At 31.6% G+C, this 17,812-nt stretch overlaps 1 protein-coding gene across 1 annotated transcript; it reads left to right on the top strand.

Annotated features, from left to right (window-relative positions):
* The first annotated feature begins 8,440 nt into the window (after nt 1-8,440).
* LOC124419760 lies at nt 8,441-11,176 on the top strand. Its single transcript, XM_046950326.1, has 2 exons — nt 8,441-8,578; nt 8,630-11,176. The coding sequence occupies exon 2, from the start codon at nt 8,981-8,983 to the stop codon at nt 9,674-9,676; it is 696 nt and encodes a 231-aa protein (XP_046806282.1). The 5' UTR covers nt 8,441-8,578; nt 8,630-8,980; the 3' UTR covers nt 9,677-11,176.
* The last annotated feature ends 6,636 nt before the right edge of the window (nt 11,177-17,812 follow it).

Here is a 17,812-nt window from a genome sequence, read left to right as displayed (position 1 = left end):
AAGCTTAGCTGATATGATACGTTGATAGGGAATTCCTTTATTTTTATGCAAATGGGCTCCAGTGCATTTATTTCATCTTTTAAATATTCCACTAAATTTTCTTTGTTTTCTTTGACTCCTTTATATATTCAAATCCAATGGGTCTACAAAAATTTTTTGAACCCGGAGTTGTATTGATCCATATATCTTCAAATGAATTTCCGACGCTTGACGATGATGGATTAAGGGAATATGAACGAATTCGTAATGGCACTTACGATGACATAAATACACTTTTGTAGTCTGCTAATGTCCGACTTCCACAAGCTTGTTTGTATTCTGGAAGTGCTGATAAACCGTCACATCCCCACTTACACATTAAGACAACATCACAGTTATGAAGTCTGACACAATTCTTGATGCTGTGTTTTCGAGCAAAGATGATATATCAATACAAGCTTCCACATCATTAACAGCAATAGGTGATGGTAGGATAGTTTGTTTTTTTTCCTGGATCGCCTTGTATGATGGTAATATATTTTGTCCTTTTTCATGCAGATCTTTCCTTAATATTTGGTACTTTTTCGACTGAGACCCGGTTCCAACATAATCGCTATTGCTTCCTCTTCAGTAAAATTTGATTGTGATGTTGGAATTGGTATACTTTCCACAATTCGCTTAAGTCGTTTTGGCGATGCATTAGGAAGAATAGTTGCAATATGTACGGCATCCATAGGTTGGTTTTCCTTTTTCAGCATTTCGTTAAATGTATCAGCAATTTCCTCAGTTGAGATTGAAAAAAGTTTTTATGAGACCCTCTTTTTTTGACCTTGAACATAAGTTTTCGTATGACTTGGAAGGCGCCCCTGTTGATGTGTTGTAAGTTGAGATTTCCGTAGTAGTTTCCATTCAACTACAAAATTTTAATCGAAATTTCTTTTGATTTCCATCCACAGACTAATTTTTTACATCAAAAGTTTTCGTACTTTAATGTTATCTTCATTGTAGATTTATTAAATATGGTACTTAAAATCTGAGAAGTTTACTTATATACCAATTCTTGTCATTTCCAAAACAGGTATTCCAAAGTAAAAAATTACGAATTGTCTACTTATTAACATTTAGGACTATATTACCTGTAATTCAGTCACTGATATTTCTTATTAGTGAATGAATCGAAATTATCATTACCTGTATATTTTTACCTACATGATCATAAACGAAACAGAACGAAATGATCTGTCGAAAAAATTTATGTAAAAAATAGTTATAATTTTCTGAAAATTTAGGCATAATAGGACCTTTCAATTATAAGGATAAGAGAACAAATAGAAAATAGGTAAATATAAGATTTAAATATGTTCTGTGATATTTAATACTAAAATATGAAAAAATATGAAATTAAAGGATACAGGTTTAAATGGACATATTTTTGAATGTAATTGAGATATTGGCTTGAATATTTTTGTAAAGAATCAACAATTTCCATATCTAACTAAAAAAATGAGGGATAAATATGGACAAAATTGTTATAACTATCTGCGACCCTATTAAAATTTTGATATAAAACACAGTTTTAGAAATTTAACAAAAATCTTTATTTATGAACAAAACTCAATGAAATTTTCAACGCTTGTTAAATTTGTCATTTAAAATAAGAAAATGCAAAAAATACTGAAAAGGTCAAAGGGCATCCCGCAATTCCCAAATATAGGATTGAAAATCCCAAAAATGGGATTTTTTACATTTTTGCCCATAGGGTTCACATTTCTTTCAGGGCTGGGAAAATACTTTTGGAGTAAATAGAAAACATATTGAGGTTTCCAAAACTGCTTTCAGTTTTCTGATCCCAGCTTTGGGATTTTAGAACATGTCGCCCAAAGTTGAAGTGTTGATAAAAAAATAGGTCATATTCGAAGGATGCAGTGGCAACATTTTCAAAAAATAAGGTTTTTACACCAAAGCGTTCTGCGTAAAGAAAATTTTATTTTATTAATAAAAGAGTTAAGACACATTTTTGGCACAAAAAACGGTAAAAATCTAAAATTTTATGCATTTTTAAATTAAAAAACGTATATTTTTGGATCTGTAAATGATATTGATCTGAAATTTTTTGTATATTATTGGAAATTTTGTTGTCCATTTGGTCCATTTGGTCCAAAATTACGCCCGGTATTCATACAAAGGCGGACCAATGTGGTAAATTTTGTATCACTAAATTTTTAAATGCCTATAACTCGTATATTATAAGAGATAAGTAAGGAGTGAGATCGAAAAATTCTTAACACACGTTTTTCATTACATTTTTCAACCAAAGTATTATTTGATTTTTTTTTGATCAAGTTACCTTTGAAAAACATGTCAGTTATTATGTGTAATGTCAATTATATTAATTTTTTTGTTAATCTGATTAAAATGAGTGACCAGAAAAAAGTGCGTACTGAAATTATTAAATATTTTCAACTAAACACAACTTGGTCTTACAAAAAGTTGGCCAAGCATACAAAGGTCTGCCGTAAAACTATTTCCAATGTTATTAAACAACTCCAGGAATTCGTTTCGCAGCATTGTAAATTCGTACCCTCATTACATTCCCTATCGTCCAAAGTTATTGCAACAAATGATGGGAAATTTGCCTGTGGAACGACTCAACCCGTCAAGGCCCTTCGCAAGGTGTGCTGTCGATTTTTGTGGTCCAGTCAACACCTACCTAAGAGTTAGAGGAAAGGTCCCCTACAAGACATACATCGCTATATTTGTTTGTCTCGCTACCAAAGCTGTCCATATTGAAGTGGTATCCGACCTGTCAACAGATGTCTTCATTGCAGCCCTAAAACGGATGATTGGTCGTAGAGGTCTGCCCACAGATATATTCTGTGATAATGCAACAAATTTCGTTGGTGCAAACTCTAAGTTGTCTCAATTAAAGTCGTTCCTTTTTGAGCCAAAAAATTCAAATTTTATTACAAATTATTGCTCTAATCAATTTATTAATTTTCGATTTATTCCCCCTAGGGCACCACATCTTGGCGGATTATGGGAGGCGGCCGTCAAATCGGCCAATGGTCACTTAACCAGAACCCTGGACAACACAAGGCTCACCTACGAAGAACTCGCAACGGCTATGATTGAGATAGAGGCAGTTTTAAACTCGAGGGCCATTTCGCCTCTATCCTCAGATCCCAGTGACTTTGAAGCTCTTACACCAGGCCACTTCTTGATAGGCGCTCCCCTCCGTAGTTTGCCAGAACGTGATGTCTCTACAAATGAGCTTAACAAACTGGAATATTCTGGAAAAAGTGGTCCCATGATTATATAAATGAGCTCCAGACTCGCAACAAATGGACTAGCACCAACTCTAATTTTACTAATGGTTCCCTAGTAATCATCAAAAAAGATAATTTACCCCCGGAGCGTTGGCTCATGCGTAAAATCATCAACATTGTTCGTGGAAGAGATGATCGTGTTCGAGTTGTCGGAGTTATACGTCGCCCTATCCACAGACTGGCTCTTCTATCATCTTGAAAGTGTCCTTTCAATGGGGCCGGAATGTTAGGTCAACGTATAATAATTACTAACATTATTATTTTGTTTTGTTTAAATTTTGCATTTTTTATTGTATTTAAATTTATTCATATTTTTGGCTCACTGTTGCCACTGTAATTTGTCGTAATTTTTTGCTCATACTAACCACTGTACTTATTTTTGGAAATGACCCGTTAGTTTTTTATTATTTGTTTCTCACTCCAATTCTTATTACAAGCGTATTGTTGTTGCTCTTAAAAATGCAATTTATTTATTTGGAGACTTATTGCATGTATTTTGTTTTTGCATATTTTGAATATAAGTAAACAAGTTGAGTTGGTACATTGGAAGTGAGAAACAAATAATAGTACAACATACATCGGCAGAGCGTAAAATTTTCTTCCCACACTAACACTACTTCACTTTGTGTTTTTGTATTCTATGCACTGAAAGAAAAATTTGTAAAATTTTTTACCGTTTTTAGTGTAGTAACTTCACCACTATACAGTGTACTCTATTAAATAACATAAAGAACATTAAATTTTCTGGATTTTTTATGAATAGGATTGGAAAAAAATTAAACACGATTTTTGGAAAAATGTGAACGTATTGTTATTTTTTTTTTTTTTTTTGGGTCAATAAAGTATTTTGCTTTTTTAGGTTTTTTGTTCATTTTTTTAATATTGCTGCATTATTTTATAATATTTAATATTTTTATTGCTCCTATATATTAGAATAACATTTTTAGATATTTTAGTAGTGGAACGACTAAATTTGGACATTTCTTAACCGATTTATTATCCTATATACCTATCAGAATTTTTCAATATTTGACTTAACATGAAATCTATAGTTTCTTTCATTAAATTTCGAAAATAATAATTCATTTTGAATTGGATACGTGATATATTAGATAATCAATGGATTTGGACCTAGAAAAAAGTTTTGTGAGGTATAAATCTATATATTATTTTTAATCCGGGTTTTTGGTCATTTTGTGTTGATAAACAAAAACTACATTACGGAAAGTCATCTATTTGGGGAGTATTGTGTAAATTTTATTTAGAATTTTATAATATTGATTCTTATTCAATAAATCTAACACTAAGTACTATCCTAGCCACTCTAAGTATGGGGACATCACCATAGAACTATAGAACTATTAAATGCTAAAATCTTGATTTTCAACATCATCTTTTAAATTCTTTATTTTATGAATAAGATACAGTAGGAGTATTTGGATCTGGATAGTTATTCTTGATTTGGATTCTAAATATATATAAGTGTATGTATTAGGTGAAAAATATTGCTTTTGTTGACGTTTAAAATATCTAAATTAGGTATTTTTCCTGTACTACACGACAGTTCCAATTAATCTAAGGTCTGTTTAGAGGTCTAAATATAAACATAGTGTTTCTCCTAGTTCGTATATAGATTTTGAAAAAGATAAATCAGGAGTCCAATAGCTTTCCTTGGATACAAGTCGCCTCCCTTTGGCAGTTAAAGATTTTGAAAGAGCACTCAGTGCGTTTTTTCTAATAATTCTTTGGATCATTTCATCTATTACTCTATTTTGTATTTTTTAATGTTATTGATTAAACATTTCATAATTATATTTTATTGATTTACACTTCTTCTAGAAATCTAAACTAATTTTTTATATCGAAATTGCCTCATCATTATCCTTTAAATATTTTAAGGCAAATAACATCTCATTTTCACCCAATGAGGATATGATTTTTGCATATTGCAATTGAAAAATACTTAACACTCTTTCTTTTAACAATAAAACAATAAATTTCAAAAATAATTAAAAAATAATTTGAAAAACCCAATGAAATTAACTGGAATTCTCAATATGCAAAATACTTTATTGACATGCAAATTCTGATGAAAAATAATAAAATGCAACAACAAATGCACCAAAATTTGTATTTTAATATTTTTTCTAATTTTTCCCATTTTACACAATCTCTATTTTTAATTGGAAAACATATATTTACTTTTTACCTATTTATTCGAATTTTATTTATGAACAAAATTCTCTTAAAAAAGGTAGGCAAAAAACTTAGTTGATTCACTGTAAGTAAACAAGTTGAGTTGGTACATTGGAAGTGAGAAACAAATAATAGTACAACAGTGTAGCCCTTATTTACAAGATCATTTGTTAGACTTAAGAAAATTATTTTTAAATAAAGAAATCATTGTCATAGTTGAATTCAAACAAACATCATCGCTCTTTTTACTTGTCTCGATACCACGCTCGTTTTCTTTTGTTCTTAGGAATTAATCGCTGCCCATCGAACATTTCAGTAATCTATAGACAACAATTCAAAAAAACCGAATTGCTCTATATCGTTGCCGGTGAAGAAAAAGCTCTTCATCGTACATTTTGGCGCCCAACGTGGGGCAAGTGATTGATCTAAATCTTACTAAATTTGTCGTTCTCGGTCCGTGGCATATTCTAAATTGTCGTTGAAGTACAACTTAAAGTAAAAGTGTACGGTCGTATTGTGAAGTGGAAATTGTGGTTCTATGATAAAAGCAATATCTAGTGCTATAGAAAAAACTTTGTGGTTCAAATAAAAAACTTTTGTGCAACAAAAATAAAAAATTAAACATTAAAAAAAAACTGTGAGAAAACATATAAAAAACTATTCGAAAAATCAAGAGACAGTGCAACATATATAAAAAACAAACAAATTTTTGGTGACGTACCTATTACAAATCTATTTTAAAAAAACCTATTACAAACATTATAGAAATTATTCGTTTTGTCGGCCAAATAGAAACAGTTTTTGCTGAAAAATAATTAAATACATAGTATGTCTAAAATTTTACCGCTAATTTTTTTATACAAAAATATATTCGGTTCCAGTACATAATATAAAGGGACACCAAATTTTTTGTCGCTCCCAAGATTGCGGTACATATGTATATAAAGTTAATACATAAAAGCGTGTATATAAACATTTTGGCGTAAAACTTTTGGCGTTGGTTACAGTGCTCTACGATACATATTGTCATCCATTTTGTAAAATATTTTTTGGCTCATCTAACCTTACTTATTAAAAATTTATGATGACTCTGGAGGAGGTTAAGCAGCAACGGGCTAACACTAAGAAGAGCATTACCCGCATCAAGAACCAAATCGAATCCAATGGAAGGCGTGACGGATGATTGTTCATCCCACGTTGGTAATCTGGTTGGTATTGAAAGGCGTTGTCAATATTTGGAATCGGTTGATACCAACCATACTTTTGTGGCCCCTCGTAAGCCTGGTCATCATTCTGGTAAGTCCAAATCTAAAAATTCAAAACCTGGCTATACTTTTTCGGTCTCAAGACGCTCTTGTGTGCTTTGTTCCAAATCTGACCATTCAATTACTCGTTGTTATCTCGAGTCACCGATTTTGAAGTTTCGCTCTCATTTTGTGTCACACCTCACATTTCGTATCAACCAGATAATGAATTAGATGTCTCATCCTGGAATTTGCCCCCAAATACTCAACTTGCGAATGAAAACTTCTTCAAATCAAAACGAATTGATTTACTTATTGGTACTGAAACATTTTTCGACATTTTAGCAGTCGGTCAAATTAAACTTGGTCCTTATTTGCCTAAATTACACAAAACACTTTTCAGATGAATTGTAGCATGTCGTTATGTATCAAAACAATCTGTTTCAAATGATTTGACACCAGAACAATCTGAATGTGAAACATTTTTCAATAATACTGTTCATTGTAAATCTTCAGGTAGGATTGTTGTTAAATTGCCCTTCAAGGAATCGCCTGACGCTTTAGGTCTTTCTCGATATATGACTGTTAAAATATTTGTATCTTAAGAGAGACGATTTGCTCGTGACAGCAATCTTAAATCCCAATATGTTGCTTTTATGAAGGAGTATGAAGATTTTGGGCATATAAGTCTAGTTCGTAGCCCTCGTCTACACGAGCCTGATTATTTCATCCCCCCCATTGTATTTTCAAACCAAGTAGCACTTCCACAAAGTTAAGAGTTGTTTTCGATGCCTCGTGTCCATCATCGTCCCAGAAGTCTCTCAATGATCTTCTTATGGTTGGCCCAACAATTCAAGATGAGCTGTATAAAATTTTACTTCGGTTCCGTCTTCATCGCTTCGCTCTTACTGCCGATATAGTAAAAATGTATCGACAAGTTCTTATTGACTCCTAAGAGAGAAAATTCCAATATATTTTATGGAGAAATTCAGAAGAGGAAGAGATTCGAACATATCAACTAAATACAGTCACCTATGGAATGTCAGCTGCTCCCTATCCTGCCATCAAAAGTCTTCACTATCTCGCAGACCAATACATGGACCAATTCGAACTTGGTGCAAAAACCATTAAGTCATCATTTTACGTTGATGATTTTCTTTGTGGCTCAGATACGCTTGAAGAATTGTCTCGTATGAAGCAGGAGGTTAATGAAATTCTAATTCGTGATTCGTTTCAATTAGATAAGTGGCACTCTAATCATAGAGATTTTCAGGACGACAAAACTGACAGTTTTGTCTGACTTTTATCCCCTTTCATAATAAAAGCTAAAATCATCATGCAAGAGTTGTGGATTCTAAAAATTGGCTGGGATGAGTGTACCTCTAGAAATTCACACGGTAAAACTTCTTCGGCTTTTTACTGCCAAATCTAGAGTTGCTCCTACAAAGCGAAAATCTTTACCCAAACTTGAGTTATGTGGCGCACAACTTCTAGCAAAATTGTATTCCAAAATCAAAAAATCTTTTCGCAATACCAAATCTGGAAGTCGTTCTGTAGACAGATTCGCAACTAGTTCTTCACTGGCAAAAGCGACATTTATCCACTTTGTCAGTTTTTGTTGGCAATAGGGTATCAGAAATTCAAGATCTAACTAATGGCTGTGTTTGGCGACATGTCCCAACCTAGTTCAAACATGCTGACATCGTTTTTCGTGGTTCAACTGTGCTGGAACTCGCCTCATCCATTTGGTTCAACGGACCAGCATTTCTTGCTCTCGATCCTGTTCAGTGGCCCCATACTAAAACTGATAAACTCTCCGATGAAAATCAGCAAGTAAACGACAAAGAAAAACGGAAAACCGTAACCAATTCTGACTCTTTGCAGCCCCAAGAATTAGAAAATGCTAAACTTTGTATCGTTTTCAACATCCAGAAACTACATTTTCAAGATGACATAACTCGAGCTCTAAAGAAAAAAGATCCCCAATGTGCTCTAAAGTGTCTGAACCCCTTCCTAGATTCGTCAAATGGTTTCAACTTGCTCAAGGTCGGCGGACGCTTGGAGTACGCGGCTATTTCTGAAGGCCAAAAACACACCATAATCTTGCCCAGCAAATGCCATTTCGTCCACTGTTACGTACGTCATCTGCACATCATCAACTCCAGGAATTTGTTTCGCAGCATTGTAAATTCGTGCCCTCATTGCATTCCCTATCGTCCAAAGTTATTGCAACAAATGATGGGAAATTTGCCTGTGGAACGACTCAACCCGTCAAGGCCCTTCGCAAGGTGTGCTGTCGATTTTTGTGGTCCAGTCAACACCTACCTAAGAGTTAGAGGAAAGGTCCCCTACAAGACATACATCGCTATATTTGTTTGTCTCGCTACCAAAGCTGTCCATATTGAAGTGGTATCCGACCTGTCAACAGATGTCTTCATTGCAGCCCTAAAACGGATGATTGGTCGTAGAGGTCTGCCCACAGATATATTCTGTGATAATGCAACAAATTTCGTTGGTGCAAACTCTAAGTTGTCTCAATTAAAGTCGTTCCTTTTTGAGCCAAAAAACTCAAATTTTATTACAAATTATTGCTCTAATCAATTTATTAATTTTCGATTTATTCCCCCTAGGGCACCACATCTTGGCGGATTATGGGAGGCGGCCAAATCGGCCAATGGTCACTTAACCAGAACCCTGGACAACACAAGGCTCACCTACGAAGAACTCGCAACGGCTATGATTGAGATAGAGGCAGTTTTAAACTCGAGGGCCATTTCGCCTCTATCCTCAGATCCCAGTGACTTTGAAGCTCTTACACCAGGCCACTTCTTGATAGGCGCTCCCCTCCGTAGTTTGCCAGAACGTGATGTCCCTACAAATGAGCTTAACAAACTGGAATATTCTGGAAAAAGTGGTCCCATGATTATATAAATGAGCTCCAGACTCGCAACAAATGGACTAGCACCAACTCTAATATTACTAATGGTTCCCTAGTAATCATCAAAAATGATAATTTACCCCCGGAGCGTTGGCTCATGCGTAAAATCAACAACATGGTTCGTGGAAGAGATGATCGTGTTCGAGTTGTCGGAGTTATACGTCGCCCTATCCACAGACTGGCTCTTCTATCATCTAGAAAGTGTCCTTTCAATGGGGCCGGAATGTTAGGTCAACGTATAATAATTACTAACATTATTATTTTGTTTTGTTTAAATTTTGCATTTTTTATTGTATTTAAATTTATTCATATTTTTGGCTCACTGTTGCCACTGTAATTTGTCATAATTTTTTGCTCATACTAACCACTGTACTTATTTTTGGAAATGACCCGTTAGTTTTTTATTATTTGTTTCTCACTCCAATTCTTATTACAAGCGGTTTGTTGTTGCTCTTAAAAATGCAATTTATTTATTTGGAGACTTATTGCATGTATTTTGTTTTTGCATATTTTGAATATAAGTAAACAAGTTGAGTTGGAACATTGGAAGTGAGAAACAAATAATAGTACAACATACATCGGCAGAGCGTAAAATTTTCTTCCCACACTAACACAACTTCACTTTGTGTTTTTGTATTCTATGCACTGAATGAAAAATTTGTAAAATTTTTTACCGTTTCTAGTGTAGTGACTTCACTACTATACAGTGTACTCTATTATAAATAACATAAAGAACATTAAATTTTCTGGATTTTTTATGAATAGGATTGAAAAAAATTAAACACGACCTATTATTTTTGAACACTGCTCTCGGAAACGCATTTATTTGCAATTTTAGATACTAAATGAATCTTAATATATACTCCATGTAAATAAAAGTAAAGAAATAATGGAAGATTTTGAAAAATGAAACAAATTATGGATCGTTAGGTGTATTCTCAGAAAAAAGTTTTCAAATAAATTTGTTTACGTATTAATTAATAATTTTTCTCGATATATTTTAAAATTTAAATAAATATTAAATATCAAACATTGTCATATGAAAAAATACTCCATGTAAATAAAAGTAAATAAATAATGGAAGATTTTGAAAAATGAAACAAATAATGGATCGTTAGGTGTACTCTCAGAAAAAAAGTTTTCAAATAAATTTGTTTACGTATTAATTAATAATTTTTCTCGATATATTTTAAAATTTAAATAAATATTAAATATCAATATGAAAAAATAACTTTCGGCAAACAAGAATTTTTAACAACAAAGATTTCTCTATGAGTAACTCCATCAAAAAACTTCTAAGCTCTCATTCTCTTAGTGTGGAAGTTATGTACGTGTGTTGGAAAATAAACCAGAGAGCTCAATGTAGAGCTCGCTGCGCTTGTATGTAGTACAACAACAACAGTGTAGCTCTTATTTACAAGATCAGTTGTTAGGCTTAAGAAAATTATTTTTAAATAAAGAAATCATTGTCATAGTTGAATTCAATAAAACATCATCGCTCTTTTTACTTGTCTCGGTACCACGGTCGTTTTCTTTTGTTCTTAGGAATTAATCGCTGCCCATCGAACATTTCAGTAACCTATAGACAACAATTCAAAGTAAACCGAATTGCTCTATATCGTTGCCGGTGAAGAAAAGGCTCTTCATCGTAAAATTGCTTTTTATTAACAACCGTTATTTATAGGGTTGTCAGATTCTGATTCGCAAAAAGCTTGAGATTTTGTTTTAAAAAGTTGGACAAAACAAAAAAAACCTGGACAATACTGAAAAATTTTAATTTTGGTTTTGTGTAAATAATTTCACAGTGATACACCAAAAAAAAATGCAAGGGGTCTCATATACCAATTTCGTTTTTTTACGGCCCATAGAGTATGAATATATTTTTAGTTTTTCCCGATTACTTTGTTAACTTAGTTTTTAGGAGCAAAAGATGTGAAACAGCGCCATTTTTGAAGTTTAAATTTTTTCCAGTCAGGCTGGCAACCTTAGTTCTATAGTATATAAATTTTGTCATTCCATGTGTTACACATCAAAATATTGTCCTAGACTCCATAAATTACATTTATTCTAAGGCAGCGAAAGGCAGACTCACACCACTACAGCGTGTAGGTGTTGTAGTTGTGTGAGTTATGTATTATTCTCTGACGCTCTCTGTGCACTGAGCAAAATGTGTGTCCAAGTTTGAATAAGTAGTTGTTGAATAAACAGTGTACTTGAAGTTGTGAAAAACAAATGTGAACAGTTTTGTCTTTTGAAGTCTATTAAAATGTTATAATAAATAATAAAATAAAATATATAACATTTTAATAGACTTCAAAAGACAAAACTGTTCACATTTGTTTACGTCAGCTTCTTAGTCGGAGAGGGAAACGAACCCAAAAGATTTACATGAGTGTGCTAAAGCAAAACTTAGTTCTGATTCTATAAATAAGAAAGTTTTTTTATTTGCAACACTTATAAGGAGGGAAAAGTGATGACATTCGTGGGAAAACTAAGAAAAACAATTTCTGTTTTGTATATTTTATTTCATAATTCGCAACAAGGCGTTATTTACAACGAGTCTTAATGAAAGGGATACAACGAACAATTCAAATAAAATCATTAACTTACTTCGGCAACGTTTTGCCAAAGAAGAAGCAACAACGTAAGATGCTTTTTTCTTTAAACGTCTGTTATTTGTGTCGTCTACTACGTTGGATTCACTAGAACCCATAATCATTTTCTCATAAAAGTTTTTTTTAAATCTAAAATTAATGACATTCTTTCATCCCCAGTAATATTTACATATTCACTGTGGAATGTAAGATAATGTCTTTTAAAATTATATGTTTTATATGCCAATGTATGTTGGCATATTAAGCACTCAAATTTACCGAAAAAATTTTCGGCAAACAAGAAATCATATTCGTACGATTCCTCAAACATTTTTTTCACTGTAGCTGAAAAAAAACAAAAACAATAGCTGAAATAAACAAGCATAAAAGCATGAAACAACCTACTTCCATCAAAGCTCATGCGAGACTGACTGGTTTTGATTGTTTTTATACAATGGGTGTGCTTGCGTACATGTGACAACAAAAACAAGAGTGCTCATTTGAGAGCTCGCGGCGTTTCGCTGTTCTAAGGCGACCCACATTGGGGTCTCCTTAAAGTAAACTTGGCATAAAGTAAATATTTAGAAATAATTTTTTTTAATTAAAAGATTTAGTTCTAGACTTATACTAGTACACTTGGACCTAATTGGGTTTGATATTAGTTCTAATATTTATCTAATATTCATAAAAAGTCGCCATAATTGGTGGTTTTTTATGCTGGTTTATTCCTAAAGATACCAAATAAATACAAATAAAATGTTGCAAATAAATTTACTTATATAATAAAATGTTGCAAATAAATTTACTTAACAATTCAATATGAACGTTTAAAGAAATTCTGGTTCTATTCATATGACCAACGTTGATATCATTGATGTTATTGTGTCCAAAAATTCCATCCAGGTGCATATCTCCATTTCGTTATAAAAACATTTGCCTTACGATAAAACATATATTAAACTTATTGCAGTTTTTAAGTTTAATAGACGTATTTACATATGGATTTGCTTGCACCCGGATCTTAATTTGCATGCACTATTTAATCTCTCATTTGAAGGCATATGTTTAAAAATATCATTTTTATGCAAAATGTTTTAAAATTATATTTTAATTCTGGTTCTATTCATATTACCAACGTTGATATCATTGATGTTATTGTGTCCAAAAATTCCATCCAGGTACATATCTCCATTTCGTTATAAAAACATTTGCCTTACGATAAAACATATATTAAACTTATTGCAGTTTTTAAGTTTAATAGACGTATTTACATATGGATTTGCTTGCACCCGGTTCTAAATTTGCATGCACTATTTAATCTCTCATTTGAAGGCATATGTTTAAAAATATCATTTTTATGCAAAATGTTTTAAAATTATATTTTAATTTAAAAATTTTATTTTTTCCATCACATGTCAAACAAATTCATTCAACTACTAGTATTTTTTCATATAAAATCTAACCAATTTGTACTAGTGTCTCTTGTTCTAATTAAGAATATTATCGCATCATTTTCTGCAGGGTATTAACGACTTTTTAAAATGCTATTTTTTATAGATATTTATGTTTTTTGAAATTTTTAAAGGTGAAAAAGTACAATTTGGCCACTGGTGGCCTCTAAGCGAACATATCCCAAAGATACTCTGAAATCTTCTCAATGACACCAAAATTTAAATTTTATTCTAATTATTGAATACAAAATAAATTGATTTAAATTATCAGTAAAAGACTTAAAATTAGTAAAATAATAACGACTTTGTATTGCCTGATGCTTTATTAGTCTTACATTCTTGTAAATAAGTGTTGCAAGAATATTAGCCGGAATCTGTACGAAAAGAAAACGTCATTGGAGTTTGGTATTATTTGAAAGCTTTTAAAAAGACGTATAAACCACTTATTAGCACGTGAGCGATTTTAAATGTCAATATATAGGAAATAATACTGCCCTTCGTACAATTTAAACTTTTAAACGTAAAATATAATTAATGTTCACTGTACATATGTATATTCAGACTGGTAGAATAGAGGTAGCAGATTCGATTTCCACCTGAAACACAGGTTAGGCAGCGCACAACAGGTTCCATAAAGACCTAGATGTATTTCTTCGGAGTAAGTATATATTAAGGTCCACCTTATATCTTAAATTGCAAATAAATGCATTTCCGATGACAATGAATAATAATACAAAATCTAAAATGTAAAACGCCTTTTTCTCATTTCATATAAAGTACACTGTAAAGTAGTACACTGAAGTGGTTTTAGTTAGGCATGACAATTTTATGCTCTGCCGATGTCGGATTTACACAGCTACAGTAAATATACATGTTATAACATTAGTTACCACTGAACACTAAGAGCGGGTTTTTGAGTTGGCAATCAATTGCCAATTAATAATCAGATTAGTTAATCTAAAAATAAATTGATTCTGATGTTAATCCCCTTTGATGTTTTTGAGTACAAGATGCAGTGTTGCCATACAAAACAACATAAAACGTCACTGTTTGTTATCAAAACAATGCATGTTTTATAAAAAAGAAGAAGACAATTGCAAATGTAATATGAAAACTTAAATTTAAAACAAAAAAATATATAATTAATACTTATCGATAAATCAAACATTTTATTGTTAGATTGGCCCTAAGAAGTGAAACGCTGTCAAAAAGTACCTAAGTATACTGTTAGTCGGTACCTAACTCTAATAATGTATTAGTAAAATTCTCTGTTGGCTTGAGAATTTTACTAATACATTATTAGAGTTATTGCAAAAAATCGGTTTAAAAATATTGAAAAAAAAAAAAATAAAATTTAAATTTTAAAAGATTTCTTTAAATATTTTGCAACATAATATTCTTACATATGTGTTGGAGTTACACAGAACTCGTCTGTGAGAAGAGGGCAACGTTATTGTTATAAAAAATGACAGCGTTTTACTTCTTAGTGTTCAGTGATTCTCACTTTCATATTTCTAAGTTAAATATTATAGAAAATTCAAAAAGCACACTTTGAGGAACGAAAAAAATACCAAAAACTCCCATTTATAGGATCTTACTCCGCGTCCTAAATGCTTCATTTCCAGGTTCGATATTTTAAAAAATGCAAAATGAACCTTTTTATGAACGAAAAAGTACTTAAAAATCGCATTGTACAGGTTGTTAGTTAATCCAGTACTTAATTATATGTCTCTAGGTTCAATATTATAGAAAACTCAAAGTTCCTTTTTATAGGTTAAGCCGCACACTACATATTTAATTTCATGTAAATTGGAGAACGAAAAATTCCAAATATTCCCTTTTATAGGTTCTCACTTACTCCAGGCCCTAAATACTTAATTTTGAATTTATAATTTCAAAATTATAGAAAATTCCAAAAGTACCTTTTGAAGAACGAAAAAGTGCCAAATTTAAAAAGTCTCCTTTTATAGGTTTATACATAATCCCAGGCGTACATGCTTATTTTCACGTTTCTAGGACAAAATTATACAAGTTTTGGTTTTGAAGAACGAAAAAGTACCAAAAAGTTCCCTCTTATAGGTTCTCACATGTTTAATTTCATGTTTCCAGGTTTAATATTGTAGAAATTTCAAAAAGTACTTATAGAAAATCGAAAAAATACCAAAAATTTCCCCAAACAAGTATCTTTAAAAGGACCAAAAAGACCCTTTTAATAAGTTCTCACATTTTCTCACTTTTTTTCTCACTTTTTTCAAAATGTACCAGTCGAAGAATGAAAAAGGCACTAAAAAGACCTCTTTTAAATTAAATTACAATTTACTACGGGCTCTGCATTCGTGTTTAATATATTTTTATGTTAAATTTTACAAAAAATTCAAAGAAAATACCTGTGTATGAACGAAAAAGTACCAAAAAGTCTCTTTATTATTAATTTCATGTTTTGATGTTCAATTCAAAAAGTACCAGCTGGAGAACGAAAAAGTACAGAAAAAATTATTAAATTGTGTTTGAATAAAATCAAATTTCCCGTTTTCACTCCCTTTTGGTATTTTCTCCATTACATTAAACGTCCGAATATATAAAAGGTACTAAACTCACATTTTTAAATTTTCTGAACCTAATCAAAATTAGTTCCACATATGCACAAATATTAATAGCCTATCTACGGAAACAAAAATTTTGTTTTCAATTACCTTAAAATTAAATGGTTAACTGTGTTTTAGTAAAAAGTAGCTAGCAGGTGGAGGGTATTAAAGATTCGGCACAGCCGAACGTATCTCTTAGCAAATAAAAACAATATCCCCCATTAACACAGACAGATGTACATGGCTTAATCGACTTCACTATCTATAAGGATCCAGAAGATATATACTTTATGGGATGGGAAAATTATATTATAGAAATTACAAACGGAATGACAAACTTACATATATATACCATTCTCACGAAGGTGAAGGGTATAAAAATAATTTTTAGGAATATGTGTTAGCCATCTCAAAATAGATTTTTTTTTGAAGAAAATTAACAAAATTAACAAAATTTTGCAAAAGATTTAGTTAGTTAACATTTATATCGAATCTTATCAAATCGGACATGCTGAACACAGTACTAGTAAGGATTAAGAAATTTAATGACCAGTTTTTGAGATATACCCATTTATATTCAAAAAACTCAGGAACGCATACTTAAAATACTATGGAAAGAACATCATATAGATGACATCAATAATGAAACAACAAATCGCACCAATGAAAACTCTGATAGCATTGCCAAGTCGTTAAATATCTTAACCGTTAAATATATGGGGCATTTCACGTCAAGTGAACCAACTTTTGATGAAATTTGCACCATAGTTAGGTGTTAAAGGAAAACACATAAGCTTTCTTCTGAGCAAAATTAAAAAATGGGTCCATTTTTTTAAAAAAAGTCAACAAAGTTTTTGATTTTGCAAAAAATTCAAAAATTTTAAATCTTGAGATAAAAAAAATTTTTTTTTTGATAGATATCCCACTCGCATCCCACCTATATGGTCGCTTAGGAAAAGACTTAAGCTTTCTTAAAATAAATAAAAAAATAAATAGGGCCCATTTTGAAAAAAAGTCAAAAATGTTTTTGATTTAAAAAAAATCAAAAATATTTTATAAATTTTTTTTTCGAAAGATTGCATAAATAGCTATCTAAACTATTTGGGACACATTTTACTAAGAACAATAGGTAATAAGTTACATTGATGAGAAAAAACACCTGCATGGTCAAAATGTCAAATTTTGACCGCCTCTAACTTAGAAAGTTCACGTGCGATCTTGTTGAAAAATTGTATCAATACTATCCAATAGAACTAACTATGGTGCAAATTTCATCGCGATCGGAAGACATCGCTTTCAAAAGTTGGTTCACTTGACGTGAAATGCCCATATATATTATATAACAATAATTAAAGAACTTTATAATAATACAACGCTTCTTCAAGCTATCGATCATTCGCATAACACAAGACACAGATCACAGGGAAAATACAAAATTAAACGTTTCCAGAATGAATACGGTAGAAATATACCGAAAGTATCACTACGCACAATCTGTA

This window comes from Lucilia cuprina, chromosome 4, assembly GCF_022045245.1.
Source record: "Lucilia cuprina isolate Lc7/37 chromosome 4, ASM2204524v1, whole genome shotgun sequence".
Lineage (NCBI taxonomy): Eukaryota > Metazoa > Arthropoda > Insecta > Diptera > Calliphoridae > Lucilia > Lucilia cuprina.
Note: the sequence above shows the minus strand (reverse complement) of the source record. Positions and strands in the feature narration are given on the sequence as shown.